General features: G+C 43.4%; 1 protein-coding gene across 2 annotated transcripts in view; it reads right to left on the bottom strand.

The window, feature by feature from the left end:
* The window catches only part of SMC5 (structural maintenance of chromosomes 5), a 61818-nt gene extending 39889 nt beyond the window's left edge, over positions 1-21929 (bottom strand). Inside the window, exons 1-7 of one of the 2 annotated variants that reach the window (XM_042877369.1) lie at positions 21807-21929; positions 18144-18285; positions 16719-16771; positions 10816-10978; positions 9177-9311; positions 7972-8112; positions 5582-5743 (exon numbers count right to left, since the gene is read on the bottom strand). In XM_042877369.1, the coding sequence (XP_042733303.1) occupies positions 5582-5743; positions 7972-8112; positions 9177-9311; positions 10816-10978; positions 16719-16771; positions 18144-18285; positions 21807-21928 (918 nt within the window). In that variant the 5' untranslated portion in view covers position 21929. Of the gene's footprint in view, positions 1-5581; positions 5744-7971; positions 8113-9176; positions 9312-10815; positions 10979-16718; positions 16772-18143; positions 18286-21748 lie in introns of both variants that reach the window. The other variant, XM_042877370.1, reaches the window with a different exon arrangement.
* Between the last annotated feature and the right edge of the window lie 3449 nt (positions 21930-25378).

Raw genomic sequence — 25378 nt, 5'->3', positions numbered from 1 at the left:
ACTCTAATCCAGGTGCTCCAATCTGCTCTAAAGGATACCATAAGTGACAGTACCCAAGACTTTACTAAAATACTGCAAGATTACAGTCACTTCCTGTAAGAGATTATTTTTTTATGTCATTGTCTCAAAGCTTGCTGAGGACACATGAACAAGTCCAGGCAAGTCCTGAGCAAAGGTTGTGAAATCCTTTCTCTGGAGAACTTTGATGGACAAGTCCTGGGCAAGGGCTGTGAAATCCTTTGTCTAGGGGACACAGATGGACAAGGCCAGGGGCAAGGAGAGAGAGGTGAGCTGCAGCTAAATAGCTGTGAAGTGCTCCTTTGTGTGGACCTATCTCAGGATGATGGCCATCTCAGGGGGTACTCAATGACTCTTGCTCAAGGCCCACCCTTGTCACGTAGGCAGGAGAACAAGGAGGATAAAAGAGGAACTGAAAACCATGAGGATAGGATTTCTGACAACAGATTCCTTATGAAGAAGAACAGAGGATTCCTGACTATCAGATTCCTCACGAAGTGATGCCTGCATGTTGACATACTCCCCTGGGCCTGCTGCCTGAGCGCTGCTGCTTCCTCTAGGATTGGCTCCGCTACTGCCTTCGCTACTTGCCTGCTGTTCCTCCCCCCTCCCCCCCCCCCTCCATCTCATCTCCCTCCTATAAAGTGGATCGAGACACTCCCATCCTTTCATTCACTAGCCGGGTGATGTGACTATAGAGGGGATCAAATTTTTAAGCCAGGACTTTCCCTTCATGAGCCTACGCTGACTACATCTGATAATTACTTTGTTATTTAAGTGCCTTTTAATGGCACTCCACAACTTCACCAGGTGCAAACGTTAGACAAACAAACAGTTTCCTAGATCTATTTATGTAGTAAATGGGTATAGCTTCCAGTCAGAGGGAACCTCCCCAGATTCCTAAGAATCCTCTGGTAAATCATTGAGGGAGGTCCAGCTACAACTTCCACCAACTCCACCCGTACTCTGGAGTGAATTCTGTCAGGTGCTGATGTAGGCACCACTGTCACCAGAGCATTAGAACAATTTAGGTTAGTAGAAACTTCTGGAAGTCATCTAGTCAGGATGGTATTATTGCATCAGGTTATTAAGACACTTGCCTGTGTCCTGAAAGCCTCCAGTGATAGACCCCATTACTTCTTTGGACAATCTCTTTCAGTATTAAAAAGCCCACGTGGTAATTACACTCTTCTCAATACCTAACCAGAACTTCCTGCACACCAAATTGCATCTGTTAACTTTTTTTGTTTTGTTTTGTTTTAACAAAAAGAGTAGAAGGCCCATAATCTTTTTGCCTCAAAATGCTACCTGGGAAGCATAACAAGAGGGAAAGAAATAAGCGTGGCAACCTTCAGACATCTTACAGTGTCTCACTGTCATATTACATAACTTCAGTTGTCACTAAAATTAACAGGTTTAAAACATTATCACTTTTTCAAAAGTATTCTGAAAAAGCTACTAATTGCAAGTCATATTAAAAAAAACAAATGGCATTATAATCACACACGTTACGCTTTCACTACATATTTATCTTCTTCCCTGAATGAGTAAGGCAGGAGAGAAAGCCTGAGTAAATTACAGTGCAGGCATAATCACAGCATTCCCACTGGAAGGAATATCCTCCTACAATTCAAGTCACACTGAAAAGCTTCAATAGAGAGCACATAGAGATAATTGTGCAGAATCTTTTGCCTCTTACAAGCTAAAAGGTCACACAACTTAGAGGCCCTGACTCTGCTGCTGTTTGCATGGAGGCAAGATGGAACAACACACCTTATAGTAGGAATTCACTACAGTACAGTTCTGATTCCACAATGCTCTCTAAAGATCTCAAGTATCACTCTGAAGATGAATACCTCTTTCAGGAAACTGATAAGAAAACATTCATAAAACAATTCTGAAGCCCCTAAAACTCCGAGCATTATTCAAAGAACAATATAATATATATAAATTTTTAGTCATCATTATAATTTCAGTTGTCACATTTATATATACCGACTTAATAGAACAGATTAACAACTGTACTCGTGTTTATAGTTTTCATGGTACAACCATAACACTCTGCTTTGTAGTATCAAATATTGTCAAAAATCGCAAAGCAATTGGTGCCAAAACTATTCCAGTATTCTCCCAATTTTATCACCATTTTCATTCAAAATGGGAGGATGCAATTTTCTTCAGAACCCACACGTCTCATAAGCCCAAAGCAGACAGTGTGACTCATTTTTCAATCTAACCGATTTATTGCAAGGTGTTAACACAGTGACAACAGAAATAGCCATTCTCTCCAGGTACAGTAATTTCTTCTAAAGTTTAACTCCCTTTACTTTTACACCCCTCCTTCCAGGCAAAATTTATAATGCCGGGCCTGGCTTTTTGCAAACAAAATGCAAGCAACACATAACAACAAGGCAGTTTATCTCTGTTATCATATATTCTCAAGCCAAGAATAACCTCTCCACAACCAGCAAGGATTACAAGTATTTGGTAACATATAAGCCTCAACCAGAGGGCCTAAAAACCTTCAAGCTCCCTACAGGTCTGTGTCCAAAACAGGGAAAACTTCAGATGTTAAACTGCTTTCTCTTAATGCCCATCTGAAAGTTTGTTTAAAAAAAAAAAAAAAAAAAAAAAATTCAGGCAAAATTGAAGTTATACTGCTTTTATAATAAAAATTATTCACTAATCAACTCATCCTGGTTTACAGCATAATTATCTCTGAAATTACCTCCTGACAGCACAGCAACAAAGAGCATACTTCCAATGAACTTATTTCCACAAACAAACAAAAAAGGTATGTGGGAGTTTCAACAGACTAGAAAGACCTACTGGTGCAGAAGTCCAAGGAGTATGTGCATAACTTTAACGTAACTTCTAATAACGTCAAATAAAGTCTACCTGCATTAATGGGCAGCTATTTATCTCAACGGTATCTCTTAACTGAACAATATGATAGGAAGATACACAGTTAAATGAAACCTCTTGTTAACTTGTCTGTTGTCATACTGATGTTGAAGGCATAACTAGACATACAATAGATTTCCCTCTATTGTGCCTCTCAGCACAATCTAGGACTCTGCAGGGACTCTGAAGATGGCATGCTAATCATCCAAGTTAGACTTGGGTGCACCATTCAACATAAGGGAAAATTCTGGTTTTGGAAATGCTGTATCATAATGATATATAGAGTACTACAACACAGTCAAAATACTGGAAAGTAAGCACTGAAAAGCACTACTAGAACATCTCAGTAAAACTTCTATGAATTGCTTATTGCAAATGTCACATCTGTCCTTCTTCACAACTTTTTGGCTTCTAGAATACTGAAAAACAAAAACACGTAATTTATTCTCCAAATCCAAACAGAATACCACTTCAGCATAAAGCTAACCTTGTAAATGTTTAGAGTTTGATACTTCACAAGTTCAGATACAGCACTGAAACAAATCTACTTAAGAGTTAGTCATAAAAGGGTGTAAGCCAATTAGGAAGCACATCTCCCCACCTTTACTTACATAGTTCTGCAGCAAAGAGCCTATAGTAAGTATGCTCTCTTCAAGTTAAAACTGAAAGGTTCGCTATTTTGTCATAGGTTTCTGATATGGAACCTAACTTCTAAATGAGAAGAGACCAATATTTTTACAAATTTTGGCAGCAATGGTTTGCAGCAGAATTCCTTCTAGTTTTAAACAGATCAGCATAACATTTAATTAAAAATATTAATATAAACGTGACTAAAGCATAGCAAGATAAAAGCAGGCCACAAAAACAAAGCTTATCACTTCACAGGAATTTAAGTCCTTACAGTGTAATAAAAATAATCATGATTACCAACTGTTAAATTTCCCCTAAGAAAAAGCACTTACTCATAAAAAAAAAATTACAAACAAAAAATCCCACAACAAAAACAACACACACACAAACACACTACCACCACCACCAACAACCTGATGAGGTTGAATATGAGCAAGTATAAACTCCTACACCTAAAGAAGAATGGCTGCATGTGTCAGAATAGGTTAGGTGCTAACATGACCTTCTAGAAAGGAGCTCTGCAAAGGACTTAGGGGTCCTGCTGGACGATAAGTTGCCCATAAGCCAGCAGCATGCCCTTGAACCAAGAAGGGGCCAATGGCATTCTAGCGTGCATTACAAAGAGTGCGGCCAGCAGGTCCAAGGCAGGTGATCCTCACCCTCTACTCTGTCGTGGTGAAGGCACACTTTCAGTACCGGATCTAGTTCTGGGCTCCCCAGTTCAACAAAGGCAGCAACCTTCTAGAGGGTCCAGCAGAAAGCTGGAGAGATAGTGAGGGGCCTGGAGCATCCTCCATACAAGGAAAAGAAGAGAGATCTAGGACTTCAGCCTTGAGAAGATTGAGAAGGGATCACATCAGTGCCTACAATTATCTAAAGTGCAGGAGACAAGTGATGGGGTTAGGTTCGTTTCAGTGGTACCCAGGGACAGGAATAGTGGCAGCGGGCACAGAAAGTTTCATTCAAACATGAGGAAGAACATCTTTACTTTGACTGTGACAGAGCACTGGAACAAGCTGCCTACAGAGGTGTTGGAGTCTCCTTTTCTGGAGATATTCAAAACCCACCTGAAAGCTTTTCTGTGCAACACTGGATGGAACCTACTTTAGCAGTCAGTTGGAATAGATGATCCCCAGCAGTCCCTTCCAACACCTACAATTCTGCTTTTCTGTGAAATGCCACTGAAGTTTCAGACTCTGACTCTATGTGTGCTTCATTACAGAAGGTGCCATAGGTGCCTTTACAAGTCTTTGATCTGATCAGTCACCTTCCAATACAACTGCAGCGAACAGTCTCATATTAGTAGTTAACTTTGGTTAGCTATTAAAAATTTTTACTTCCTACACATATAATCACGTCTGCAGACTGATTGGGTACTTGATAGTTAAGTCCTGCTGTGAATAACTACCTTACTATTTGTAGTATAAAAATTGCAATTTTCCTGATCCCTAAAAAGAAAAGCTACCCAAAAACTAGACACTGATGTAAAGCATAGGCAGGCCAGCCATTTAAATTCTCTGCATAACAATATCACAACTGGCGGAAGAACTACTGTCTACTAAAAATATTATACCCTACTTATGCAATGAAGGCTAAACACTAGAGAAAAGCTGTTAGACCAGGAATTTGGCCTAAATTATCCACCAATCTGGCCACGTTTTTAGAAGATATAAAGAACATCCACAAGTAAAGTACAGATCAGCTGAAAACACACATCAGATTTAATATCTTAGGGAAGCACAATATCCCTGAAGATTCTGAAGGAAAAATACAAAGCATGCCTGTTCTTGTAATGCCAAGAGTGGACTTCCAGAGTGGATGCTTAAGGTTTCTTATGAAATGCATTCCTTACACTTTACTGCTTTATAGGAACAGATGTTCAAAAGGCAGAACCAACACCAAGAGCACTTCAAAAAATTATTCTAAAACATATTATGGCACACTAGGAAGAAAGATTCTACTTTTTTACACTTTACAAAGCTGAACAAAGGACACCTGAATACTTTAACTGAGAGCTTAAAATACTTACCGTATTTCTGATCTTCATATTCAGACTATTATAAGATTCTTCAAGTTCTCGGATTTTTTTTGTCAGTGGAGATTGCATTTCCTTCAGATTCTTCAGTTCTTCCTTGGCCTGGTCTCTCCTTTGTTTTACATCCTCATGTTGCTGACGAACAGTTTCATATTCCTTGGAGGAGTTGCAAGTAATAAAGATTTTTGTTCTTCCATTCTAACAATGCTTCAAAATTTTAAGTAACTGAACAAAAGTTTTAAGAGAAATATCTCTTTCATAGGCTACAACTGGGGTGACTACTCTCATAATCCTCCCATTATTGATCACTATGACCAAAAGATACAGAGATCATCTCATCTTCAATGAGCAACATGCACATTTAATGGTTCTCAAGTGACAGATAATAGCAGAAGAAATCTGCTTGAAACAACTCTTCCTCTAAATTCATCCAGGATAAATGCAAAAAAGGTAATTATTTAGCCCATCTACATTTGGAGCATTAATTAGGCTGAAGTTCTTAAGCTACGAAGCAAATAACCACAGAAAACTTTAGGAGAAAGAAAAGGATGGAACAACTAGATTAGAGCTAGTACCATATAACATTGCAGTAAACACAAATAAGGCAGGGGAAAGAGAGAGCGAGAGAGAAAGAAAACTTCACAAAGCAGACATGGAAAAAATCGAAAACAAACAAAAAAAAAACCAAGAAGTTTCCACCTTCAACTACAAATGTCAAAGAAGTCAATATATAGGGTGTCCAACCTATGTTCAAGAAGCATTCCAGAGAAAAAATGGAAAACAGTGCAACTATAAGAAAACGCTACTACTAAGAAACTGGGAATTTTGGGAAAGAAGTTAAGGTTGAGTCATTATTAGAAACTAGTTTATTTTTTCATATTACATCATCTGGAACAAATAAATTAAAAAAAAAAAAAACGTGGTCCAATGATTGTTATATGTTTACAAGAGAAAAAGAGATACTCAGAGGAGAAAAGGAGAAGGAAGAGATACGCACAAGTAGGATAACAGAGGAGGAAAAAAGTGCACTGGATTTGACAGACACGAAGAAAGCCTCTGGTCCACTGCATATGCCCTTATTACTCTGAGCTTTGAAACAAAACAGAATAGAATACAAGCTCCATCTGTAAGAACTAACTCTGCATTATCTACCACTGGATGGGATTTACATGGCAACACTTGGTAGGTGGGAACTATAGTGGTGGCCTCTGTGTGCAGAGCCCAGATTGGAGCCAGCTCCAGCTGCTCCAAAAGGGACCCACTGCTGGCCAGAGTTGAGCCATGACCAACACTGGGTGTGTCTCAGAGAGAGCAGACTGAAGAAAGGCAAAAAACTGCCATGCAACAGCAGCTGGGGGAAAAGGAGTAAAAAACTATGGGAGAAACAGACATACAACCTCCAACGTCAGTGCACAAGGAGGGCAGGAGGTAAACCAGGTGTGGAACATAAGTTTCCAGCAGCTCAGGAGAGGTCCATGGACCAGCAGGCTGTCCAGGAGAGATCCAGGAGCAGCAGGCTGTCCCTCTGCAGGGTGGTGCAGATCTCCACATGCAGACTGTGAAGGAGCCCACAGTACAGCAGTGAATGTGGCCTGAAGGAGGCTGCAGCATAGGAAGAGCCCCAGAAGAAGCAGGCCCCAGGGGTATGGAGCTACTGCCCATGGTAGAGCAGGAGCTACAGGGAAGCTGGTGCACATGGGGACTTGTGGTGTTGCAGTACAGTCCTAAAAGGTGGGCCCCATAGTAGGGAGCCATGCTGGAGCAGCACTTGGAGAACTGCATCCTGTGGGAAGCCCAGAAAGGATTAGTTTGGGAAGGATGGCATTCCATGGGACAGACCCCATGTGAACAGGGGAAGGGAGTGACCACAGAGGATGTGACAGCAGAGATGAAGAGTTACAAGCCCCCACTCCACATTCCTTTGTGCTGCTCGGAGGAGGGGCTGAAAAGCCAGTTTTGGTTTGCTCTTAGCTTCTCAATGCTGTAGTCTGTTAGCAGTAGGCAGTACATCATGTGAAACTCCCTTATGCTGAGCCTGTTTTGCCAGTACCTGTTGAGCAATCTTTGTCTTTACCTTAATTCTTCTGAGGGGGAAATTCAAGAATGTGTGACCAAGCTTAGCTGCCCATCGGTGTGATACTACCACAGTCATCACTTCCTCTTAGTTATTTAATCTATTTGTAAACATACATGATTAATAAAAAAACCTATTCAGGCTATTTCTTTTTCACAATACCTATTTCCATACATACGAAACATATTTCAAGAAAGCTGCTGTAACCTAATCTAACACTAATCCCTTTAACACAGCACAGTTCTAGCACTGCTGTATTAGAAAAACTATGGCAGGTAAGAGAATCACTGAGTATAAAATGAAAACGTACCACCCAAGGTCTTTTTCTCTGAAGCATATCAATTAGGTCTAGATGGCGCTTGCATTCATGGTATCTATCAACATCCTGTTTGTATCGTTCAGCCCGCTGCTTCATTTTTTCCAAAGAGTTGACTTTGTCTTTGCACACATTCTGCAAGAACACGCATTTTCATATTTTGTAGTATCTACTCCATGCAAAAACATTTCAGAAGTCATCTATACCTCACCTGAACATTAACTATGCCAAAATTTAACAGTAGAGGACAATTTAGTATAGCAGTAATTATAGGGAAAGAATACAACTGGAATAGTTGTGCAGCTTTTTCAAGTAACTTCATTAAATGCTTCCTGTGAAAACAAATGTAAGTTAAAACTGAAGAAAACCTTTTAAAATTTATTGAAGTTTCCTAATGCATTTCACCCCTACAAGCTGATTCTGCTAAACACAAGTAGTGAAAATACTTCTGAAAGATCTCACGGAGATTAATAACAGAAATACTAAGATTGTTATTTTGAAGCACTGTGTATGAATGGAAGTGCACATGTGTGTGCATAAACATTAGGAATGGAACTAAAGATTAGGAGAATCACCTGTACTGACAACAACAGCCACTTTCCAGAACATATCATTCCAAGATACCATTCTTAGCACTGAGTAACACATTATTTCTGTAAAAATTAGAAAACTTGATATCTGGGAAATTCACAGCACAGATGAGTGTCAGAGAAAGACCCTGCATGCTAACAAAAGGACAAGCTTGCACCGTATCACATATGCTAACCCTTTTCATTTGTTAAAATTTTAAGGCAGGAAAAAAGGACTAAGAGGTAACAATCTTATCCACAAATCATGGAAATCAAGATTAAAACAAATGAACGTCTCTTCCCAGCTCATGGCTCCTAAAACAGCTTAAAAGGTATGCCCAGAAAACAGTCAGTCCTTCAAGGACCCCAGAAAAACCATGAGGAGATCACAGCAGGCATCCCCTCACCTCTATGTTCAAAATATTTACCTTCATGTGTTTTAGTGCTTTCAAGCTTGAGAGTAAGTAAGATGTGAAAGATGTGCACTGCTGTGTAAAATGTACCTACTACAGACTTGGTAAATGAACAACAACCTGTAAAAAAAATCTCCAAGACCTCACGTTAAATTTTATAACGTGACTTTCCCTACAGCCCTACATTCATATCTGTCTATACAATATACAAGTTTACCTCTAGTTCTCTTTCTTTTTCTTTTAAGCTTTTCAGTTTACAATGAAATTGATACATTTCTGGAGGACCAATGGATTTTTCAGTGGCTTCAAGTAATTCAATCTTACTCATTCTTGCAAATTCTCCAACTTTGTCCTACGAAGTAACAACAAAAAAAACAATACAAATACAGCAATAGTTAAAATAGTACAGTACAGTAATACTGGATTTAAACACAGCAATTCTACTTCTCACAAACATCAACTTATAGTTATCTATCCAATAGTCCAGATGAAGTTAAGTACAGGACAACTACCTGACTGAAAGGCAACCTAATCTTCCTTTACACTTGTAAGATTTCATACATGGTTTTCTCTGAGCTGTTCTGGCATAATTTAAGTTTAAACCTTAGCTCAGTTGTTATTTCAGCAGCTGGGGACAGCTGCTGAGGACAGGTCCTGAGGACAAGGGTTGTCTCATCAATTTTGAACTGGCTATTGTTTCTTCTGAATGAAGAAGGAACTGTTCACTTCAGGTAATTTATGTTTTTTGGTCTGTCTTCTTGAATACACTTCTCCTTGAAGAGATGAATAGGCAAGACTGGCTAGGTTCCAACAAGGTTCCCCTTTACTACCATCCATAAAGATCTCCATGAACTAGAAAGGAACAGAACTGTCTGCACAGAAACTCTGAACATCACTATCTCAAAGAAAGTCTAACCTTCCTGAGCCTGAATTCAGGTATCAAAGCAGTGTGCAAGCTCCTAAGAGAGAAGACATTTCCCGTTAGGAAAATTTTACTCTTACAAACACTGATTCTGAATATCCTTAAGACCTACCCTATGCCCAGAAAACTGTTGAGCCACAGAAGTAAAAAAAAAAGCTATTAGCAATTTCTCTTGCAACTGCAAGATCACTTAACAAGGCTGCTTTCTGGATTTTGGAGAAAGAAATCCAGACAACTTTTTGCCTTCATTTACCAACTACAGAATCCAGTTCTGAGGAAGTGACTGGTTATAAAGAGAGAAAAAACACATGCAGAGATTGACAGGATAAGTCAGGGATGCAGGACTGTGGATGCCCCATCCCTGGAGGTGCTCAGGGCCAGGTTGGATGGAGCCCCAGGCAGGCTGATCTAGTTGTAGATACGGAGGTTGGCAGTCCTGCAAATGGCAGGGGGGTTGAACCTTAATGATCCTTGAGGTCCCTTCCAACCCAAGCCATTCTGTGGTTCTATGACTGAAGGAATCATGCAGATAAGGGCACAAAGACAGTGCTAGACCTCAACATCTTACAACACTTTCACTACAGCTTTGCTGATGTGTTTAAGAACACCTCTACAGTAGTAGTGAGAGGACAAAGAGGCAACAACTAGCATTGTTACACACACAAAAATAGAAGGAAAAAAAAAAAAAAACATCAGCTACTTTTCCTTAGGTCTCACAGCATGTAAAAACTGTCCAGTTAGTAAGCTTTACAGGTCACATAGCCTCTTCCTTCTTTCAACACCACAAATACTAGTATTTGTACCTCCCCCCACTCACCTTTTGAATGGTCTTATTAAATTGCTGAATTGCTGTAAGATGAAGAAATAAGAAGCTACAAAGCCCTCTGAAAATACAACACACCATGCATCCTCCGTACTTCAAAATATTTCATACCTGAGGAAGAAATTGGCACAAATTGTCCACCTGGATATTTAATGCTGCAACCTGCTCCTCTACTGTTTTCAGGGTTGTTAGTTTCTTGTTGATATGCCACGTTGATGTGTTGGTCATTACTTGAATCTCACGTGTGATAATGATATTCTCAGGTACCTTAAACCTGATTAGTAAAAAAAAAAAAAAAGAAAAGTGCTTAGATTTTTGAGAGTACACAAAGCTTACAAAATGCAAAAGCACATTAAAAATTTCTATGATTACTTGAATATTTAGTAACTCAACAGTTACAGAAGGTTTTGTTTCAGATGATATCCAACACTTTAATGATGAATTAATCCCACTGTATCTCTGGTGCTACTCCAAAAACATCACAAATATATCCAAGTATCAGCTCAGAGGTAGTTATTTATATAAATTATTCCTGATTAATATACTTAAATTCAAAATATATATATTTAAAAACTATTACATATGGAATGGTTTATAGAAACACAATTTTATTTGAAATAGTAAGCATTAAAATTGGCACACAGGAGAAATAAAACCACTAAGTTCTTAGGGCAAGAACAATTCATGTACAGAATTCCATCAGTAAACTATGCATATGCATTCCAGCTGGAAACAAAGATTGCATCATACTGAATGAAAACAGCAGTATGTTTTCATTTTCTGCTTTCAAAGAATTGCAGTTCTTTGCACCAATGATGCACCAACTGCCCATTTAGTTCTCTACTTCAACACTTCAAAAATTTAGTCAGGTTAACAGTAGAAACAAATGAGCAGTGAGACAGTCATACTTTCAAAATCTTGGTCAGCACTTCAGTTTGGAAATTGTCTAGTCTGTTTAGAACACACAATGTTAAAAACAAAGAATATAGGCTCACAACATTTTGGACTTTCAGAAAGTTTAAGAATAGAGATGACAGTAGAAGTGAGTAATTCAGCAAGTGGAGTAAGTGCTGTAACAACAGGAACCTACTTGTGGAGGACTACATGAATATTTCCCCACAATCATCTATCTCCACATTTTAATCTACCCATCTTCTTCAAAAGATCTATAGATCCATGCTCCTTTTATCAAAAAAGTTTTTTGCAAAGGCTCTTGATTTCAGTTACAATTCAAAGACTATATCTAATATTTAGAACTCAAATTTTAAAATTCGTGTTAACAAATTCACCTCAGGGTAAATAACAAACAAGTGTTAAGCTTGTGAGTAAAAATTAAAGGGCAAGATAAAATAGGTAACATGGCTGCAAGTGTGTACTACAGGCCACCAAACCAGGAGGAAGATAGTGAGGCCTTTAATTTGCTGGATAACCAACACAGCCAGGCACACAATCAGGAAGTTCCTGTAATGTGCTGAAGATAACTTTCTGATGCAGTTGGTTGTGGAGCAGATGAGGAGAGGTGTGATTCTTGACCTTGTTCTTACTACCAAAGAAGGGATGCTGCAGATGTGAAGGCTTGGGGTAGCTTAGCATGCAGCAATTATGAGCCAGTGGAGTTGAAGACCTTGTCACGTCAAGCAGAAAGCAGGACTGCTACCCTGGACTTCAGGAGAGCTGACTCTGACCTCTTCGAAGATGTACTTGGAGGTATCCTACCCAGCCTGATGCCCCACAAACATTAGAAGGGGCCTGTGAGAGATCCTTAACACTTAAGCACCACTCCTTCCAAGCTTCAGTTTGGTGCAACCCTAAAAATAAGAAATCAAGGAAAGACAGCAGGAAGGATGAGCATGGATGAGCAACGAACTCACGGGTAAACAAAAAGGAAAGCAGGTCCACAGTATGTGGAAAGAGGGCCTGTCCACTTGGGAAGAATATATGAACACTGTCAGGACCTTAAGAATGCAACAGGGAAGGCTAAAGCCCACCAGGACTTAAACCCTGCAAAGGAGGTAAAGGACAGCAAGAAAGGTTGTGGTTTGTTTGTTTGTTTGTTTTTGTTTTTTTTTTTTTGTTTTGTTTTGTCTGTTTTTAAGTACATCAACAGTAAAAGGAAGACTAGGGAAAACATGGGTGCCCTACTAAATGACGTGGGTGCCCTGGCAACAAGGGACACTGAAAAGGTGGAGATACTGCATGCCTGCTTTGCTTGTCTTTACTGTGAAGACTGCCCCACGGGACTTTCAGACCCCAGAGGTCAGAGAGAAAGTCTAGGAAATGGAAGGCTTCTCTAGAGTTGGCGAGGAAATGGTCAGAGAGCATCTAGCCAAAAATCAATGTACACAAATCTATGATCTCCTGTGGGATGCACCCATGTGTGCTAAGGGAGCAGGCAGAGATAGCTGCTGAACCAATCTCTATCACGTTTGGAAGATCTTGGAGAATGGGAGTTCCTCAAGACCACAGGATTTAATGTCACTCCAGTTTTCAAAATTCTGCAAGGAGATCTAGGGAACTACAGGCCAGTCAGCCTCACCTCCATCCCTGAAAAGGTGATGGAACAACTTGTTCTGAGCACCTTCTTCACACAACCAGGAGAGAAGAAGGTTATCAGGAGTCATCATCAACATGAATCCACCAAGGGGAAATAATGCTCGACCAATTTGGTAGCCTTCTACGATGTAATCACTGGCCGGGTAGATGGAGAGAGAGCAGTGGATGTTGAGCACCATGACTTCAGCTAGGTCCTCCTGGGAAGATCATGGAACAGATCATCCTGGATGAAATGCCTGATCACGTGAGGAATGAGCGTGTGATCCAAGACCACCAGCACGGCTTCACCAGGGGAAGGTCATGCCTGACCAATCTGGTGGCCTTCTCTGATGGAGTGATGGTATCAGTGGACAAGGGAAAGTCGACCAATATCATTTACCTGGACTTGAGCAAGGCCTTTGACATGGTCCCCCACCACATCCTTATCTCCAAATTGGAGGAATGTGGACTTGATAAGTGGACCACTCGATAGATAAGAAACTGGTTGAAAGGCTGCAGACAGAAGGTGGTCATCAATGGCTCTGTGTCCAGGTGGAGGCTGGTAACGAGCAGCAGCCCCCAGGGGTCTGTCTTGAGACCAATGCTTTTTAACATCTTTATCAATGACATCGATGATGGAATCGAGTGCACCCTCAGCAAGTTTGCTGAGGACACCAAGCTGAGTGGTGCGGTTGACACAGTGGAAGGAAGGGATGCCATTCAGAGGGACCTGGAGAGGCTGGAAAGGTGGGCCTGCATGAACCTGATGAAGTTCAACACAGCAAAGTGCAGAGTTTTGCACTTGGGCCAGAGGAATCCCAGGCATCCATACAGACTGGAAGGAGCGGTGCTTGAGAGCAGCCCTGCAGAGAAGGACCTGGGTGGGGGTCTTGATGGATGAAAAACTTAACATGAGCCAGCAGTGTGCTCTTGCAGTTCAGAAAGCAAATGGTATCCTGGGCTCCATCAGAAGAGGGGTGGCCAGCAGGGACAGGGAGGTGATTGTCCCCCTCTACTCTGCTCTTGCGAAGCCCCATCTGGAGAACTGTGTCCAGGTCTGGAGCCCCCGGTACAAGAAAGACAGGGAGCTGTTGGAGAGGGTCCAGAAGAGAGCCATGAAGATGATCAGGGGACTGGAGCACTTCTCCTATGAGGACAGGCTGAGGGAGCTGGGCTTGGTCAGTCTGGAAAAGAGAAGGCTGCGGGGTGACCTCATTGCAGCCTTTCAATACCTAAAGGGAGCCTACAAACAAGAGGGCAACCAAACTCTTGAAAGGGTGGATAACTGCAGGACAAGGAGAAATGGTTTTAAGTTGAGGGAGGGAAAATTGAGGTTGGATGTCAGAGGGAAGTTCTTTACTATGAAAGTGGTGAGGTGCTGGAACAGGCTGCCCAGAAAGGTTGTGGATGTCCCGTCCCTAGAGGTGTTCAAGGCCAGATTGGATGGGGCCCTGGGCAGCCTGGTCTAGTATTAAATATGGAGGCTGGTAGCCCTTCATGTGGCAGGGAATTGGAGATTTATGATCCTTGAGGTCCCTTCCAACCCTGGCGATTCTCTGATTCTAACACCATCTCCCACAGCATCCCTGTTATGAAACTTAGAAAGTATGGGATGGATGAGTAGACAGCGAGACAGATTAAGAAGTGGCGGACTGAGCTCAGAGGGTTGAAGTGGTGGATAGTCTAATTGGAGGCTTCTAATTAGTAGGTTGGTGCTAGGTCCAGTCTTGTTCAACATTTTCATCAGCGACCTGGATGAAGGGGTATAGAGACCAATCTCAGCAAGTTTGTTGATGGTATAAAGCTGGGAGAAGCAGGAGCACCAAAAGGCAGTGCTAGCATTCAACAAGACCTGGACATACTGGAAAGTTGGGCAGGGAGGAATCTGATGAGGTTTAACAAGAACAAGTGTAGAGTTTTGTACCTTGGGAGAAATAACTGCATGCATCAGTACGAGTTAGGGGATGACCTGCTGGAGATGAGCTTTGTGGAGAAGGATCTGGGGGCCCTCGTGGATGACAAGTTGACCATGAACCAGCAGTGAGGTAACTGGATGAAATCAGGCTCTTCTCAGTGGTGTGTAGCAATAGGACATGGAAGAAAGGCTGAAGCTTGAACATAGGAAGTCCCATACAAACATGCAGAACTTCTTCACAGTAAGGGGGAATGGAACACTGGATCTGGTCATGCAGCAAGGTTGTGGAGTTTTCTTCCCCATAGATATTCAAGACACATCTCAATGCCTACCAGTCAGACCTATTGCGGGGAACCAGATCTCCTAAGGACTCTTTCAATGCTGCAAATCTGTGACTATTCATCTACTCTAGTCACTCTCTTTAACTACTTCCTACCAACTAGACAAAGTCTGAACCACTGCAATAGCATTACATCTTAACATACTACATGTTTCTCTTCAGACTTTCAAACAATACAACAATCTAGTATCTATGCTGGAAAAGACACAATGTCTTACAGAAAGTTATTCTAAATCCAGACCCATCACAACATCTTCAAAGAATGACCAACTTGACAACTCCTGTGAGCAAAAAAGTCAAAGGATTTTTTTTTCCAAAGACCTGTTCCAGCTTGTCTTTTTCTCTTAACACAATTCACATTTCATTCCATTTAGTCAGGGCAGCCAATTTTTGTATAAATTAACTATGGATTGGAATCAGTTGAGTAGTTCTACACCCAGTGCAGACAAACATTCCAAGGATTGCGAAAAAAAAAACAAACAAAAACCACGTTGCTGTTGGTGTTTCAAGTTAATCTCTACCACAAAGCAGCCAATGAGGAACTGTTAGGATAGGTTCTCTTTGTTCACATTTAGTTCACCACTAATACAGGCAGCATGCCTTCTATGACTTGTTTGCCAGTAAACATGAGTCACTGACCTGATTTCACGACTAACTCCGAATTATGTTTTAGTTGCTCTATCTTGTGTAAGCTTACTCAGAAGACTGTATTGCCAGGAACTAGTTAGATCTAGTTTTTGCATTGTTTTGTTTCAGTACATATTATTTCCAGTAAGAACACAGAAGAATCCCTCAGGTCAGCATCAGCGGTACAAGTGAAGGCAGAATACTGGTTTTAGAATTTATACCACATTCATTCTTTTTCCTTTTTAAGTCACTTCCAACCACTATATCATGACAGTAGTACTGACTGAATCAATTCTGCCCTCCATACCATCAAAAACTCAACACATTATATATACATCAATCTTTTTCTACATATTCTTTGTGCACAAAGACAAGGCAAAATGGTTCAGAAGGCAAAATTTAGACCAACCATCACTGTCATTTGTTGAGTTATATGTTTTAAAGCTTAAAATGCTGAAGGGGAAAAAGAAAAAAGAAGCCATCAGCTACAGCTTAGAGGAAGGTCTCTGTACATGATCTTTTTTCCACAGCTACATAAGAAAGTGTATGACAAAATAAACTAATTAAAAATGCATGAGGAAATATAATTTTACTACTTACAGTTCAATTTCCACTAGACCTTTCAAACACCCCTGCTTTACAAAGAGACCAACCTAGAAAATGAATTACAGAAATTAATATTGCAAAATAACACTACTTTAAAATGTAATCGCTTACCGAAATATGCATTTGTACTATAGGCTTGCTATAATGGTATATATTATTGAAAACCTTACTTTTCTTCTGGCTGTGTATTAGCTAAAAATAAAGGAAGATGCTATTAATTTCCTCTTTCATAAAATAACAGCACTAGAACTTGTATTTCTGATCAATTTCAATCTTCAGAACTGAAGAAATTACAGCCAGCAGATCCACAGAGATTAACAAGTTCAGTAAACAAAGGCAACAAAACTCAAAGGCAGTGGCATGTGTTAATACTAATAGTATAAAAGTATATAATCATAAAAGCAGCAACACAGTGCTGCCATGTAGGCAATTTCCTTATTTACCTTAGATTGAGATAGAGCTGTAATATGCACAAATATTTACGTAACCAGATTGAGTGCTCCAAAGAACTACTGAAATGTATTTCATTTAACTGAAACAGCTCAGAAAGCAAGAGGAAAAAAAAAAAAAAGCCAAGAAAAAAAACTGACAATAAATAAATAAATTTTCTATTCTAAAGTCACCATATAATCTCGAGGAAGCAAATATGATGAATCCTAAATTAAAATAATAATAGCAAAACTGAAAGTCATCCAGATTAATGGCTCCAAGCCTTTATAAAACACCTTTACACATACCAAGAAAATCTTATTTCTATGGGTGACACTCTGCAACACTGTGGAAATCAGAAGTGAGTTATCTTCAGATAAGACATTTTCTTTATTCAGGTTTCATTACGATTCAGGTATTTTCCATTTTTTAATTTTGACAAATCAATCAGCAGTTAAATAGGGCAACCATTTTGGTAACAGCCTTGTCTCTGGCCCAAGTTATTCTACAGCTTCAACACCTTATATTTTTTACAAAAACAGAACACATCAAAGAAAACAGTTCATTCATTCCTTTCCCCTCCCTGCTGGACAACACTCTCAATGAAGAGCTGTGTAATCAATGAATATACATATGTTATAATTAAGAAATATACGACAGAGTTTGACTAAGCAGGTTGTTACACCAAAAAAGAATAGATAGAGGGCTTACCCTTGCCCTGGGCTCACTATAAAACCTCACTATAAAATCCCAAAGGAGGGATCTCCAGAAAGAGATCCTTCCCCACTGGCAGTCAGCTCTTAAGAGGGATCTAGGAGAGGTGCAGCCAGGCTCCACTCCTTCCAGCAGCACAGGTGAGTGGCCTTCACCTGTGCTCCTGTGGCTGACTCATTGCTCACCTCAGGTGATCAATCAGAGGTTCAGGCCTTGATTCAGCAGTTCCCATACAAGTTCACATTAAACATGAAAATTAAAAATGTTCATAGTCACCTTTTCAGCCCGTCCTAAGAAAGAAGGTTTTCCAGCCAGTCCCAGACAGATGGCACAAACAATGCTTGACTTCCCTGTTCCATTAGCGCCTATAATCATGTTCAAGTTGGGTCCTGGATGTACTTCACAGATGTCATATGTTCTGGAAAACACAATATTTTCTTCATAAACAATATGCCATTAAAAAAAAAAAATTACTTGCTCAAAACCATTTTGATTACACTAAATATGACAGATCATTATTGTATCAGATAGACTCATTGTTCAAATGTTACTTTGTAAATAAACCCCAGAGTGAAAACCGACACTCCACTGAACACAGTAGAACAAATTTTTACCTGTTGGAGCACTTACAACAACTTCCTTCAGAACAGATGTTTATAAAGGAATGAAATCTAGCCCAAAAAAGTGACAACTCCTATTAACTTTACTAGGACTTGATATTATCCACTCAGTTGCCTCTCACTGCAGTCACAGAAGCAGATTAAAGCTAAGTTGTACAATAAAGTTGTCCCTGGAAAGGTGATGGAACAGCTTGTGCTGGATGTCATCTCCAGACAACTGGAAGAAAAGGAGGTTATCAGGAGTAGTCAGCATGGGTTCACCAGGGGGAGGTCGTGCTTGACCAACCTGGTAGCCTTCTATGATGTTGTCTCTGGCTGGGCGGATGGGGGGAGAGCAGTGGATGTAGTCTACCTTGATTTCAGCAAGGCATTTGATACTGTCCCCCACGACATCCTTATAACAAAGCTCAGGAAGGGATTTAGACAGGCTGAACCACTGGGCTAAGGTGAATGGGATGAGGTTTAACAAGACTAAGTGTCGAGTTCTGCACTTTGGGCACAACAACCCCATGCAGCGTTATAGGCTATGGGGTGAGTGGCTTGATGAGTGTGAAGAAGAGAAGGACCTGGGGGTGTTGGTCGATGCTCGGCTGAACATGAGCAGACAGTGTGCCCAGGTGGCCAAGAGGGCCAACAGCATCCTGGCATGCATTAGAAACAGTGTGGCCAGCAGGAGCAGGGAGGTGATCATCCACCTCTACTCAGCACTGGTGAGGCCACACCTCGAGTACTGTGTTCAGTTTTGGGCTCCTCACTACAGGAAAGATGTTGAGGTCCTGGAGCGTGTCCAGAGAAGGGCAACAAAACTAGTGAGGGGTCTGGAGAACAAGTCTTAGAGGAGCAGCTGAGGGAGCTGGGACTGTTCAGTGTGGAGAAGAGGAGGCTCAGGGGAGACCTCATTGCACTCTACAACTTCCTGAAGGGAGGTTGTGGTGAAGAGGGATTTGGCCTCTTCTCCCAGGCAATGAGCAGGACATGGGGCAATGGCCGCAAGTTGTACCAGAGGAGGTTTAGATTGGACATAAGGAAGAACTTCTTCTCTCAGAGAGTGGTCAGGCACTGGAATGGCTGCCCAGGGAGGTGGTGGAGTCACCGTCCCTGGCAGTGTTCAAGAGGCGTCTGGATGACGTGCTGCGTGATATGGTTTAGTGCTTGTGGTGGCAATGGTGATGAGGAGACGGTTGGACTGGATGATCTTATAGGTTGTTTCCAACCTTGTGATTCTATGATTCTATGAACTGTGGAATAGATGAGTGGACAGTGAGGTGGGTTGAGAACTGGCTGACTGGCAGAGCGCAGAGGGTCGTTGTTGGCGGTGCAGAGTCTGGCTGGAGACCTGTAACCAGCGGTGTCCCCCAGGGGTCTGTGCTGGGTCCGGTCTTGTTCAACATCTTCATCAATGACCTTGATGAGGGGATAGTGGCCACCCTCAGCAAGTTTGCTGATGATACGAAGTTGGCAGGATTGGCTGACATGCCTGAAGGTTGTGCTGCCATTCAGCGAGACCTGGATAGGCTGGAGAGCTGGGCAGAAAAAAATCGGATGAGGTTTAACAAAAGCAAGTGCAGAGTCTTGCATCTGGGGAGGAATAATTCCATGCACCAGTACAGGTTGGGGGATGAGCTGCTGGAGGGGAGCTCTGCGGAGAGGGACCTGGGTGTCCTGGTGGATGACAGGTTGGCCATGAGCCAGCAGTGGCCAAGAGGGCCAATGGCATCCTGGGGTGCATTAAAAAGAGAGTGGCCAGCAGGTCGAGGGAGGTGATCCTCCCCCTCTACTCTGCCCTGGTGAGGCCTCATCTGGAGTACTGCGTCCAGTTCTGGGCTCCCCAGTACAAAAAGGACAGGGATCTCTTGGAAAGTCCAGTGGAGGGCCACAAAGATGGTGAAGGGACTGGAGCATCTCCCCTATGAAGAAAGGCTGAGTGAACTGGGTCTGTTCAGCCTCAAGAAAAGTAGACTGAGAGGGGACCTGATCCAGGTCTATAAGTATCTAAGGTGTGGGGGGCAGAATGGCGAGGCCGGACTCTTTTCAGTGGTGAGTGGAGACAGGACAAGGGGAAACGGCTGGAAACTGCAGCATAGGAAGTTCCGCACAAACATGCGCAAGAACTTCTTTACAGTGAGGTGACGGAGCACTGGAACAGGCTGCCCAGGGAGGTGGTGGAGTCTCCTTCTCTGGAGATGTTCAAGACCTGCCTGGATGCCCACCTGTGCGACCTGCTGTAGGGAACCTGCTTTGGCAGGGGGGTTGGACTCGATGATCTCTGGAGGTCCCTTCCAACCCCTACAATTCTGTGATATGCATCATGGCTTTTCAGTTCTGCAAGAAGCCATCGGGTTCTGTGATACTCCACCCCACAGGCTGGACATTATCCAGTAGCTTCCATTTCTTACAAGCACACAAATTCAAGGCAAGCCAGTCTGATCAGTAATGATCATCCTATATCAACAAGCTCTAGCATTCGTAGTCCTGTTCACAGCCTGCACCAGACACAAAGAGGAAACAAGGTGCTATCACCAAGAAAGGAACAGGAGTCTCAACAATACAACAGTGATGTACTTCAATATGCCGTGCTGTACTTCTGGAAAACAGCATTCTCAAATCCTTTGCCCTAAGACTTGAAGACGTTTTAGGCTCCACCAGCCATTATGTACTGTGACCCACGATCTATGCTGAACAAAATTCTTCTCAAGGCTGAAAAGGACACCAGCCATAAGAAACGGAACTGAAAGCTTTCCCGGTAGCCAGCTCCAAATAGAGCCGTATTCCCAGCACGCAGAACTCAGAGAACCACGTGCAACAATCAGCGCCACGGACGCTTTATTCTAAGCCCTAGAATTCTAAGTTCTCAAGCCCAGCCCCTACTGCCCGGACCCGTTCTGCGCTCCTCTTCCTTCCGCGGCTCCACAGCCGCCTAACAGAGCGGGAAAAAGGACGCAGGCACCGAGCGGGACGAGAGGAACAAGCAACCAGGTACGGCCGGCACGCCCCGGCGGAACGCAGGGCCGCGGAAACGGCACCGCGTCGAGAGCGACGGGCAGCCCGCCGCACGCGCGGGCCCTCCTCCCCCGGCGCAGCGGCGTTACGCAGCCCCTTCCCCCAACCGGCCCACCTCGAGCGCGGGCACCGCAGCACCTTCCGTTAGCCGGGGGAGGCTGCCAGCGCCCAGCTCTCCCGGCCCGCAGCCCGGCCCGCCCCACAAACGTTCCTCGGCGAACATCGCCCCGCGCCGGCCGCCGACCTTCGTCCCCAACGCACCAGCAGCGCCGGCGCCGGCTTCCGAGAAGAAAGCCCCGCCGACCGCTCGCGGACTCACAGGAAGTTCTCCATGTAGATCCTGACGATGGAGCCCTCCACGAAGCGCGGCTTCCCGGCACGGTGAGTGTCACAGAGGCGGAGCTGGGAGCCCTCCACCCGCAGCCGCGCCTGCACCGCCATTTTCCTCCCACCCACCCGCCCTCCGCGAGCGGGTGCCCCGCACCGCACTCCCATTGGCTGGAGCGGTAAGTGGGCGGGACACACGCACTTTGAGGGGATCGTTCATTGGTAGACTCTGCTGCGGTGAGGCTTCCGATTGGTCTGCACCTCGCCAGGCTGGTATCCATTCGCTGGAGGAATAAGAGAGCCGGTCCGAGGGGAGGCATTGCGCTCGCTTTCGACAAAGGAGGGGGCGCGGCTGGAGGGAGGGCGGGAAGGCGGGAAGGCAGTGCGGGCGCGCTGCTGTCTAGCAGCGAGTCGCGGGCGGAGCGGAGGGAAGTGCCCTCTTCCCGCCTCGCTTGATCGCGCCTCCCAGCCGGCGCGACGTCATGTTCCTGCGGCCGCCCCGGGGAATCGGCCAAGCCGAAGCGGCCGTACGGAATCGGCGAATCGCGGGCTCGCCTTGCCGGCCGCGGGCTCGCCGCGTGTCGCCGCCTGCCGCTGCCGAGTGTCGTAGGAGAAAGCAGCGCCGGGCGGTGGGAGGGTGCTGCCCACGGTCGAGCCGCCAGGTGGCAGCTGCAGGCCGGTCCCGGCGGCAGCCTCTGAGTGACGGGGAGAGGGATCCTCTCGTTCTCTCGGTACCTACCTTGGTGCGATCGCTTTTGTTCTTTTTGAATTTAATAAAATAACTGGGAAAATATTTCTCTTACACGTGATACTGCTGTGTTGAGGAAGGCTACGCAGAGGTGGAGGCCTGCAGTTCTGTGAAATTAACGACGCCTGCACCGAGGGTTGCCAGCAGCGCTCCGACGCTCCTTGCCCTGTCCGTGTGCCTCTTTCCACAGGGCTGTGGAGCACTGCTGGAGGCCGGAGATGGCAAGATGCTGCTGTGGCACCGGGAGCCAGCCCCTGGCTGCAGTGGTTTGACAGAAAGTTTACATGGAAGCAACGTGTCAGCACAATGAACGAGGATCTGCTGGGAGGATTAGCGTATAGGTGCTGTGAGGCCACCTTTGGCTCAGGCTCATCTATAGTGCTCTACAAATGCTGAGGCTGTGTCTGTTAAGATACAGACCTATAGAATCGTTTGAGCTTGAAAGAATCCTAAAAGGCCATCTAGTCTAACTGCTCTGTAACAAACAGGGATATCTACATCTCTATCAGGATGCCTGCCTGACCATCAGCGTCTCCAGGGAAGGGGCTTCCTGTTCCAGTGCCCACCAGTCTCATAAAAAAACCAACTTCTTAATATCCAATCCAGTTCTCCCCTCTTTTAGTTTGAAATTGATTCCCCTTGTCCTATCACAGCAGACCCTGCTAAAGTTTCTGCCCCCTTCTTTCTTATAGGCCCCCTTTAGATACTGAAGGCCGCTATCAGATCTCCTCACAGCCTTCTCTTCAAGATGCTCTGTATGAGTGAGTGTAGCCAAAATGGGACCAATGAGGAAAAACTTTGTTAATACAGTTTGTTTCCTTCAAAGAAGAGGTGGAGAGAAAGTAGAATGGCAGTGAGAAAGTTATATAGAACACAGGGGAAGGAGCCGGGGAGAGAAGGCAGGGAGTTGAGTTGGGAGCCGCTAAGGAGTGAATTATCTTCAGCAAACATTGGACTTTCTTTCAGATCCACGTCCAAGATGAAAGCACAGCAGTGCATGCTAGTAATATCTGTGTGTGGAAGGATAATGAAAATATGTGTGTATCATTAGTGAAATAATTAATAGCTTTGTAATTCTATTTAATAAAAGTGCAAAAGGATAAAATTGTATATTTTTAACACTGGTGTATTTCTTATTTAGACTGGTAACTGAGCAATTTTTGGTAATATTTTGCATGATAAAAATTCTCAATTAAATCAGTTAAATTGCAAGCTTGCAGTTAGAGCAGGTAGAGTTGAATTCATGAGGTAACACTTAGAGCCAAGAGTTTAATGTGTTCCAGCCTGAGCCTGGTAAATCGATCCCTTTTTCCCTGAGTTTGACATGGACCATTTTTAAGGGTCTGGAGAGTAGGGATGCTTGTAAGAGCTGGAAGGAATAAATGATGAAGTCTGAAAGATAGGTTATGGTTCAACAAGATTAGTTACCAAGTCCTGCACTTCAGTCACAACAACTCACAGAATCACAGAATCACAGAATTGTAGGGGTTGGAAGGGACCTCCTGAGATCATCGAGTCCAACCTCCCATGCAGTGCTACAGGTTTGGGGCAGAGTGGCTAGAAAGCTGCACAGTATAAGAGGATCTTGGGGGCATTAGTCCACAGCTAGCTGAACATGAGCCAGCAAGGTGTCCAGGTGGCCAAGAATGCCAGCAGCATCCTGGCTTGTATCAGAAATAGTATAGCCAGTGTAGGGAAATGGACTTCCCTTTGTGCTCAGCAGTAGTGAGACTGTGCCTTGAATACTGTGATCAGTTTTGGGCTTCTCTCTACAGGAAAAGCACTGGGATCCTGCAGTGTGTCCAGAGTACAACAAAGCTGGGGAAGGGTTGAGAGCACATGTATTATGGGGAGTGGCTGAGGAAGCTGGCATTGTTTAGTCTAGAAAAGAGAAGGCTCAGGGAGACCTTAGCACTTTTTACAGCTCTCTGAAAGGAGAATGTGGCAAGTTGGGAGTCATCCTCTTCTCCCATGCAACTAATGATGGGACAAGAGGTAATGTGCTCAATATGTGCTGGGTGACATGCAAGGTGGACATTAGGAAGAACTTCTTCTCAGAAAGAGTGGTGAGGCATTGGCATATGCTGCCTAGGGAAGTGGTGGAGTCACCATCCTTGAAGTGTTCACGAAACAAGTAGATGTGGCAGTGAGGGACATGGTGGTCTGTTGATGGTTGGACTAGATGATCTTAGAGGTCTTTTCCAGCCTTAATGATTCTGTAACAGAGACAGTGCTTCAGCCAAGAGGAGTTCTTAAGACAGGGAAAAATGTTAAAGCCATTCAGCATATAAGAGAAGTGAGCTGGAAGGCAGTACTCATCAGAGAGCGAGGAAAAGTGTCAGTACAAGCAGCTGGCTAGGAAAGAGACCAAAATGCATATAAATAAGATCACTGTGCAGGCTGAAAAAAAGAAAGGACATTGGAATAGGTGTTGGAGTGGTGCAGGAGGTGAACAAGGAAAACAACTGAGATAGGGAGAAAACAGCAAGGTAAGAATACAGACTAGAGTGATGTGAAGGAGTAGTGAAAGTTTCTTCAGTCATTCCTAAGCAACTAAGAAACTCAAAATTACATACTAATAAGCTTTTTCCAAAGATAATGTTAAGATTAAGTAATTTTTACATCCAACATTTGTGTTCGAGGGAGGATGAGACTGCTTCAAGGTGAGTGGGATAGAAACTTGGAAGGGACAGATGGGGAACTTCGATTCACAACTCAAGTTCAAGAGATAAAGTGGGGGAGACGGATCTGGTCCTGCGGTGGCAAGGCTGTGAAATGTTTTACCCAAACTGTAAGAGCATCACAATGCAAGCAAA

This window comes from Lagopus leucura, unplaced genomic scaffold, assembly GCF_019238085.1.
Source record: "Lagopus leucura isolate 7727_CA_CO unplaced genomic scaffold, USGS_WTPT01 Super-Scaffold_100018, whole genome shotgun sequence".
NCBI classification, from domain to species: domain Eukaryota; kingdom Metazoa; phylum Chordata; class Aves; order Galliformes; family Phasianidae; genus Lagopus; species Lagopus leucura.
Note: the sequence above shows the minus strand (reverse complement) of the source record. Positions and strands in the feature narration are given on the sequence as shown.